At 39.9% G+C, this 10,000-nt stretch overlaps 1 protein-coding gene and 1 long non-coding RNA gene across 2 annotated transcripts in view; both read right to left on the bottom strand.

Annotated features, from left to right (window-relative positions):
- The window catches only part of LOC138978810 (antifungal protein-like), a 10,786-nt gene extending 2,871 nt beyond the window's left edge, over positions 1 to 7,915 (bottom strand). Inside the window, exons 1-4 of the mRNA XM_070351594.1 lie at positions 7,786 to 7,915; positions 6,950 to 7,018; positions 5,235 to 5,315; positions 492 to 523 (exon numbers count right to left, since the gene is read on the bottom strand). Coding sequence (XP_070207695.1) covers positions 492 to 523; positions 5,235 to 5,315; positions 6,950 to 7,010 — 174 coding nt within the window. The 5' untranslated portion in view covers positions 7,011 to 7,018; positions 7,786 to 7,915. The remainder of the gene's footprint in view (positions 1 to 491; positions 524 to 5,234; positions 5,316 to 6,949; positions 7,019 to 7,785) is intronic.
- Positions 1 to 10,000, bottom strand: part of LOC138978812 (uncharacterized) — a 155,851-nt gene that overhangs the window by 93,329 nt on the left and 52,522 nt on the right. The window lies entirely within an intron of this gene.

The following is a 10,000-nucleotide window of genomic DNA, read 5'->3' as shown; positions in this document are numbered from 1 at the left end:
AACTGTTTTGACATGTGCAAGTTATCCAGAGAGGGTGAATACAGCAAATAAAACTTTTTTGAGCGCTCTAGCGCCGTTAGTTTGTCAGAACAGAAGGTGGTCCATATTAGGAGCCGGTCCATATTAGGAGCCATTCCCCTACGCACGCACATACGCACACACGTACACACACATAAACACACACTCATGCACACACACGCACACAAACATACACACACACACAAACACACACACAGACAGACACACAGACACAGACACAGACACAGACACACACACACACACACACACACACACACACACACACAAGCGCGCACGCACGTACACACACAAACACACACACAGACACACACACAGACACACACACATGCACACACACACACACACACACACATACACATACACACATAAATACCAACTCAAACTGACAAACAAACAAACAATCAAACAAACAAACAAGCAAACAAACAAGCTTAACAGAAAATGTAACTTACGTGAGCGTCTCCATGGCCAGCATCGTGTCCGCCTGTAGTGAGAGAAAAGAGACATGTTTTTTTTCTTAGTTTACGAAGATATGCTCTGTTCAGAACATTCCTGAATATACATACCCCCGAAACAAGTTTATTCACCAGATTTGACAGAATGAGAGACAACGAAAGAAAAGGTAAAATACCTTAATTTACCAGTGTCAAAAATAACAACAACAACAATATTGTGTGAAAAGTACATGTGGTGTTTTTTGTCCGTATGGTTAATTGTGTTATGTAGGTCAGGGGCGGACGAGGGGGGGGGGGGGTGCACAGGGTGCACGTGCACCCCCCCTCCAGCCAAAAAAAAAATAAAACATTTGGAAAGCTGATTCTAAGACCATTTATAAGTTCAAATGGCACCAGATGGCACCATTTTGCTTCTTTGAGCAAAACATTTTTTTTCCGGGGGGGCATGCCCCCGGACCCCCCTAGCAAATTCGGGCACTTCGCGCCCATCACATTCACTTTCGATTCAAAGTGCACCCCCCCTTACAAAGCAACTGATCCGCCCCTGTAGGTTGTACATTTAATTGTTCTATTCTGTATATGTTCTTCTGCAAAGGGCCTAGAGCCATAGGTTAGGCACTTAAAACATGTCCAGTTATTATCATTGTATTATTATTATATTAACAAAACAACAACAACAACAACAAACTCTTTACCTTCATAGTTTTCCTTACAGTGATAAATGTTTTGCGAGGCTTAACGTGCTTTTGTGCATTCGTATGTGTCTTAAAGGCGATGTGGTAAATGTTGAAGGATGAAAGAAAATATATTGCATGTTATTCATTAAAAGCCCCACAATGATGTGCTTGGCACAAACAAAAAAAAAAAAAAAACACATTGCACAAGGCCTTACGGTGCATGGATAAACACGCCAAGCCAGTGAGCAAGCGAGAGAGAGAGAGAGAGAGAGAGAGAGAGAGAGAGAGAGAGAGAGAGAGAGAGCGAGAGAGAGAAAGAGAGAGAGAGAGAGAAAGAGAAAGAGAAAGAGAGACAGTTAGAGAGATCGAGAAAGAGAAAGAAAGAGAGAGAGAGAGAGAGAGAGAGAGAGAGAGAGAGAGAGAGAGAGAGAGAGAGAGAGAGAGAGAGAGAGAGAGAGAGAGAGAGAGAGAGAAAGAAAATGAGAGAAAGAAAGAAAATGAGAGAAAGAAAAAAAAATAAAAAAAAATAAAGGCGATGTGTGGCACTAAAATTATACTTGTATAATACATGGAATAAGCTAGTTTTCTTGGTAGTTATTAAAGTGACTTATAACTATGAATGAAAAATATGTGAATGCTATGGAAACAGCCGCCATATTGGATTTCTAGGAAACGGTTTTACAGCGACATCATACATCAGAAATGCATGATATTTGGCACAAAGATACACATGACTTTTATCGACAATCATATAGAACGATATTTTTACTAAAGACTACAGTTGAATTTATAATAATTTTTGTAATAAGGATAAATGAATTTGTAACCGCATATTCATTCATCCTTATTTCAAAAATTTATATAAATTCAACTGTATTATTTTCTAAAAAAATTGTTCTATATGATTGTAGATAAAGGTCATGTGTATCTTTGTGCCAAATATTAAGCATTTCTGATGTATGACTTTGCTGTAAAACCGTTTCCTAGAAATCCAATATGGCGCTGTTTAAGCCAGTTTCCATAGCAACGGCAGTCCATGTCCTGTAGTATTGACATATTTTTCATTTCTTTTTATAAGTCACTTCAATAACTACCCAGAAAACTAAGTTATTCCACGTATTTTCCAAGTTTAAATTTGGTGATTTTAGTGCCTCACATCGCCTTAAAGGCACAGAGTCTTTCTCGTGACAAGAGTTTGGCTCACGTTCTCAGATCAGGCCAGGATGTTACATGAAATCAATCAACCAATCAATCAATATGAGGCTTATATCGCGAGTATTCCGTGGGTACAGTTCTAAGCGCAAGGATTTTTTTTTGTTTTGTTGTCCAGAGTGGGGGGGGGGGGGGGGGGGGGGGGAGGGGGGGAGAGGGGGAGTCGAGTTGAATAGGAAATACGTAAGACCATCCCTCCTTTTGGACCCAATACAAAATAATGACCAACATCCTGCCTGCTTTCTCTGCAGGGTCAGAATTTTTTTGCGGCGAATTAGCCACCAGTGTCCATTCTTTCTTTCTTTTTTTCTTTTCTTTATTTGGTGTTTAACGTCGTTTTCAACCACGAAGGTTATATCGCAAACGGGGAAAGGGGGGAGATGGGATAGAGCCATTTGTCAATTGTTTCTTGTTCACAAAAGCACTAATCGAAAATTAGCTCCAGGGGCTTGCAACGTAGTACAATGTATTACCTAACTGGGAGAATGCAAGTTTCCAGTACAACGGACTTAACATTTCTTACGTACTGCTTGACTAAAATCTTTACAAAAATTGACTATATTCTATACAAGAAACACTTAACAAGGGTAAACAGAGAAACATAATCCGTTAGTCGGCTCTTACGACATGCTGGAGAGCATCGGGTAAATTCTTCCCCCTAACCCGCGGGGGGTAGTGTCCATTAATACATTATTTAATCAAAACATCTCCACTCTGCGTAGAATTTTTTGCGGCGAATTAGCCATCAGTGTCCATTCAGAAATTATTTAATCATAACATCTCCACTCTGCATAGTATTGTTTGCGGCGAATTAGCCACCAGTGTCCATTAAGAAATTATTTAATCAAAACATCTCCACTCTGCATAGTATTGTTTGCGGCGAATTAGCCACCAGTGTCCATTAAGAAATTATTTAATCAAAACATCTCCACTCTGCGGAGAATTTTTTGTGGCGAATTAGCCACCAGTGTCCATTAAGAAATTATTTAATCAAAACATCTCCACTCTGCAGATAATTTTTTTGCAGCGAATTAGCCATCAGTGTCCATTAAGAAATTATTTAATCAAAACATCCCTACTCTGCAGAGATTTTTTTGCGGCGAATTAGCCATCAGTGTCCATTCAGAAATTATTTAATCAAAACATCCCTACTCTGCAGAAAACATTTTTGCGGCGAATTAGTCATCAGTGTCCATTAAGAAATTATTTAATCAAAACATCCCTACTCTGCAGAAAACATTTTTGCGGCGAATTAGCCACCAGTGTTCATTCAGAAATTATTTAATCAAAACATCCTTACTCTGCATAGATTATGTTTGCGGCGAATTGGCTGGCCACCAGTGTCCATTAAGAAATTATCTAATCAAAACATCCCCACTCTGCAGAATGTTTTCTGTGGCGAATTAGCCACCAGTGTTCATGAAGAAATTATTTTATCAAAACATCCTCACTCCGCACATAATTTTTTTTGCAGCGAATTAGCCACCAGCGTACATTATTAAATTATTTTATCAAAACATCCCCACTCTGGACAAAAAGTAGGGGGGTGGGGAGGGGGGAGAGGGGGAGTCGAGTGAATAGGAACCAAAAGAAGAGCCGGATGTGTACATGTAAACAAATAAAACAAAATTACTATCGCTCATTCTTCTTCCCCCCACACGTCCTCTTACCCCCTCCAAAAGTTAGGATCTTAAGACATAGCTCTGGTGTTTGAGCTAATGATAGATGATTCCTTAGGTTAACTGACAATGCAGTGTTTCCCTCTTTGGTCAACTGACTTAAACAAGACTGAAGGATGTTAACATTGAAAGTAGCTGTCAAGACTGAAAGTAGACATTGTTACTGAAAGTAGATATATCTCAACACTGACAATAGATGTAAACACTGAAAATAGATGTCAACACTGACAATAGATGTAAACACTGAAAGTAGATGTCAACACTGACAATAGATATCAACACTAAAAGTAGACGACAACACTGAAAGTAGATGACAACACTGAACGTAAATATCGACGCTGAAAGTAGATGACAACACTGAAAGTAGATCCACACTAAAATTACACGTCAACACTAAGAGTAGATGTCAACTCTGAAAGTAGATGTCAACACTGAAAAGCGGTGTTAACATGACAAGCAAATGACATTAAATTCGATGATGGCCGAAACTTCTGGATTTTAAGGCAATGTCTTGAGTCATGCACGCACATGCAAACACTCACAATTCTGGCCGAGTCGATGGAATTAACATTCGGACAAACAACGTGGAACATTAAAAAGCAGCGAATGTTTGGGCAGAGTTTTGCAAACAGTTCGTGTTCAAATATCACGGAATGGGGATGCAGTTTTGGGGACATGGCGATTATGATATTTAGAGGACTTGTATGAGTCAGATTTGAAAATTGGACAGAAAACACCGAACGCCTGTTGGTGTCGGAATTGTGGAGGACTTAGCCAATGAAAATGCGCGCGCACGACACTGCCTCGTCTGCGTCAAACCTCTGTGTAATATAACAATTGGTCAATTACGTTTCAGTGTAACGAGTTTTAGCCACCTATGCGAATGCTGAAACACCAACCCTCCTCTCTTTAATCGTTCTCATTACTTTCGTAACTTCTCCTGGTGATATAACTGTCAACAATTCAACATAAAGGAAACTGCGCAATCTTTTACTTTCTTAATTTTTATTGGTTTTTTATGGTATAGATAGGCGAACAACACACCGAGGGCAAGAAGCGGTTTGTTCTTTTCTGTCGTTCCACTTCTTCAAAACAAAGCGAGTTTGAGAACCCGGACGCACGCCTTAAAATACAGAGTTTTCGGGCACCATAGTACTAGTTATAATTTATACCGTGCCCATCACCGTGCCCGCCGTGGCCGTGTTGCGCTCTGCAGTGAGGACTGTCGTTAAAACTGACATGTCCGTGCCCCCCTACACAGATTACAATAGGGAATGCTAAACAGTCTGGTTGTCCTCAGATGTCAACATTTAAAACTATTTCAAGGAATAATGTTGCTTGCATATGATAACGGCATTCGAGCCTTTTTAAATTCACAGGGTTGTTAACTGATAAAAATGGTGAAGGTATCATACTTTTGTGTGTGTTAATAACATGATCAGTGCACATCATCATGCACATACAGCAAGGCAGACGGAACGACCTCAACATATTTGTTGTTCTCAACTTCAAGTCGATGGCCGTGAGGGTTGTCCGATAAGAGTTTCTTTAGTCAAATCCAAAGTGACTTCATCGTCCATGGACGTCGTTATATAGGATTCAAGGATGGAATTGGACAATGTTTTTATAGTTAACATATCATTATATAGCTATTCTGATGAACACGTGGGGGAATTCGGGGGCTGTGATTGGATGGTCTCTTCCGATCATCAAAGCATAATGCGGCGGAAGTCGGCCATTTTACTCAATATCCAAAAGCATATTGTCGATAACAAAGACGCATGGTTCCGGTTTCTTCCACGTGTATAAAGTACACGCATACCTCGCCAGGTTTGTTTCTGTGACTAGTCGACAGACGATGCCATTTGCTTTGTGTGTGTTTTTGTTGTTGCTTACTGTACATGACATACATTACGTGTAAAATCCAGTTCTTTAACAGGCAACAAACCTTGCAAATTTCCAGAAGCTGCAATCTGAAGCGACCTATCTCTGATTCTAGCAGACGATCTCTCCAATGTTTAACACAAAATCAGCAAACTCTCCTGTCACATAGAACGTCCATTGTATAGTGCAATGTTGAAATGAAGTTACCGGTCTGAAACATTTAGTCGTTTCTTCTGAGACAATCCTTGTTCTCTTATCATCTACAGATTTACCGCAGTCTTCACCACGCGAATTCCCAACAGAAGTCAGACTTTCGAACATACAATATACGTAGGCAAGCATGATACGTCATGACGTCATATGATTCCTAGCATATTGACGTAATGCTAAACATCCGGTTACCTCGAGTTTTCTCCGTAATACATGTCCGTGGGTTTTTCAATGTTCGCTTATTTCCGTGGCTTCATGCGGAAAGTGAACCGTCGTCTGCAATCAACGACATGGACCATTCTGGTACTTGTTGCTGACAAAAACATGATTTTAACACAGAATTTAATGTCAGAATAGCTATATAAACGCTATTGTGTTTTCATCGTAGCAATAGGGTCCGATATTTAGACTCGAACAAGTATAATGCGACTCGTCTTCGACTCGTCGGCATTATACTTGTCTCGTCTAAATATCGGGCCCTATTGCTACGCTGAAAACACAATAGCTGGTAATCATCCGACTAGGAGTACTTTGTATGAGCACAATATAAAGCGTCACAGATGATATGATGATAACGAATTGTTAAAAAGTAATGTGAAAAACAACCACAAAGCATCCAAAGTCTGATTTAAAAAAAAAAAAAAAAAAACTTCCATGGAACACAAACATACATTTGTGTAGAGCAATATATGGTATATTGGTTTCTTTTTAATGTAGGGTTGGAATTAACACACCCGAATGGCATTCACACTGACTAGGAAAAACGAGCGTACACACAGACAGACAGACTTACCACTGCCGAAGACGACAGCGACGAACAGGGCCAAGACGCAAAGGACTAGTGTCAGCTTCATCACTACTTCTGCAACACAAAATAAATAACATAATATTAAAATTACAATACAGTAAGAGCAACAAGCATAAGGTCGAGAAAAGCAAGGAGAAAAACACTAGAAAGAAGAAGAAGAAGAAGAAGAAGAAGAAGAAGAACAAGAAGAACAAAAAGAACAAGAAGAACAACAGCATCATCAACAACAACAACAACAACAACAACAACAACAACAACAACAACAACCATTTCCCTCACCACAACCACAACAATAGAAACAACAGCAACAGCAAATTAACAACACTATACAACATAATTATATTTGACCGGTTACCGTGAGCAGCTGGCCGTTTTTCCTCGATCTATGTTTCTTACCCTATGCCGAGTTTTATCCCAGTTTACAAAACACCTAACACGATCGCTGCCAACATTGTTGACAATCGGAGATAACTTTCAACAGGTTAAACCGTTTTGCCGGTTTTAAGAAATCTAAAGCAGATAATATGTACTTACACCTTTCAAGAAACAACCCGAACAGTGTTCCTCAGCTTAGCCTTTGGCATACAGTTTTATCCGACAAACCGTACAGTCTTTCATACATGCATCTCAGAACATTCCTAGCGAGAGCAAAAGCAAATGCAAGCGACTCGTACGCACGTCGCAGGGTAACACAGCGTGTTTCAACGTCTGGCTTACGAAAGACAACGCAGCCACTTGACAGCCAAAATGACGGGAAAAAACAACTACTTCTAAAGGCCAGTAACTCTGAAGAGTAAACCTAGCGTGTTTCAACCTCTCACTTTCGAAAGACAACGGAGGGTCTTGACTGCCGAGACAGACTGACGGATGGTGTGTCAGTGTCGGTGAGTTATCTGCGCATTGTGTTACTGCGGAGACGCAGTGCACAGCTTCTTCTATGTGTATGTAGCTTACTGCATTGGTTATTCATGTACAATGCTCAGTTTCAGTTTGTTAGACTACAACAGGAATAAGTATCATTGAATCTTGGGATCTTATTCTGTTTGATACTGCATCTGCATTTTGTTCTTATTCTTAATTTATTGTATTTGTTGTACACTTTGAGACCTTTACGTTTCTGATCTCTTCATATATTTCTATACAGAATGACAGAAGCATTTTGCAATGTGGCTGGCTGAATTTCGTTAATTATATCAGGAAAAATCTACACGTTGAAAGAGTATACTGTACGCGTCTATTATTGTCTGTGTTTTCTCTCCAATGTATGGCATATGGCATTCATTTCTCATGCTGAATTGTGTTACTATCGTACCCGTCAAAATTCAATCGCACAGATGTACGTTGAGTAGCATAGATATAACGATGAATAAAACGAATGTACAGACAGCAGGATTTTTTAAGATGAACGAAAGAAAACAATGACACAATCTTTAACAAATATAAAATAGCACAAACCCGTTCAACAACAGAAAAATCTAACAAAAATCAAAGTAAATAACATGTTTGAATGTCGAAAAGTTTGAACTTTGTTATTATAGATATGTCAACAACAAAAAGGGGAAAATAAGACAAAGCATATATACATATAAACAAAAAAATTACATCAATACAAAAAAGTTCTTCTTTTTCACTTAAACACACAATATGTCCGTGGACCTTTAGCATTCAATCTGTTTTGGGATTTACGAAAGGTAAAGAAAATCGTCCAAAACTCACCCTTGTTGTCTGGGATACGAGAGACTGATGTCCTACTGAGAAAAGATAACTCTATATGCTTGTGAGCCAAATTTAGTTTTTCCGGTCTTATATACACCGCACCAAACCTCTCTTTGCCCTTTGTCTTGACAGCTCTCCTTGGCGACTTGAGGTTAAACGGAGAGACACAACCTGGGGGTGGGTGGAGTTGGGGGTGGAAGTGGAGGGGTTGCAGTGCCATAGAAAGGAGAGAGAGAGAGAGAGAGATAGAGAGAGAGGGAGAGAGGGAGAGAGATATATATATATATAAGAGAGAGATAGAGAGATAAGAGAGAGATAGAGAGATAGATAGAGAGAGAGAAAGGAGGGAGAGATAGAGATAGAGAGAGAGAGAAAGAAGGAGGGGGGAGAGGGGGAGAGAGATAGAGAGAGAGATCAGAGAGCTGAGAGAGAGATAGAGAGAGAGATAGAGAGATAAGAGAGAAATAGAGAGATAAGAGAGAGATAGAGAGATAGATAGAGAGAGATAGAGAGATAAGAGAGAGAGAGAGAGAGAGAGAGATAAGAGCGAGATAGAGAGAGATATAGAGATAAGAGAGAGATAGAGAGAGAGATAAAAGAGAGAGATAAAATGACAGAGAGCGAAATAGATAGAGAAAAAGAGAGAGAGCGAGAGAGTGGGGGGAGTAAGAGAGAGAGAGAGAGAGAGAGAGAGAGAGAGAGAGAGAGAGAGAGAGAGAGAGAGAGAGAGAGAGAGAGAGAGAGCGAGCTAGAGCGGGGTAGAACGGGAAAAAAAGAAGGAAGGAAGGAAGGAAGGAAGGAGGGGATGTTATTTCTTGAAGGATTTACGCAATATAAAGACAGAGAGAGAGAGAGAGAGAGAGAGAGAGAGAGAGAGAGAGAGAGAGAGAGAGAGAGAGAGAGAGAGAGAGAGAGAGAGAGAGAGAGAGAGAGAGATAACGACCACCTGACCATTTCGACCTCCCTAAAATATCCCATACTATTTCCCCCCATATCATTCACCTTTCCATAACGACCGTCTATCAATAAGAACCACTTTTGGTTTGTCCGTTATAGGCAGGTTCAAGTGTAGTAAATAAAGCAGCCGGTCAGATTACATAGAACTGGTTAGAGGGCGTACTGGTCAGTAATGATTGAGCCATTAGTTGGCCTAAAGGCAATAGTTGTTCACTGGAATCCGAAAAAAAAGGAAAGAGAGAATGCTTACTGTCCTACAGGCTGAATATTTCGCCTCTTAAGGACATGATATGGGCTATATGATATTTGACATTGTACGCCCTCACGGCTTTTGATGAGATACATACGTGTAAGAGTGTTTAG

The sequence above is a fragment of the Littorina saxatilis genome, linkage group LG10, assembly GCF_037325665.1.
Source record: "Littorina saxatilis isolate snail1 linkage group LG10, US_GU_Lsax_2.0, whole genome shotgun sequence".
Classification (NCBI taxonomy): domain Eukaryota; kingdom Metazoa; phylum Mollusca; class Gastropoda; order Littorinimorpha; family Littorinidae; genus Littorina; species Littorina saxatilis.
This window is presented reverse-complemented; position numbering and strand designations above follow the sequence as displayed.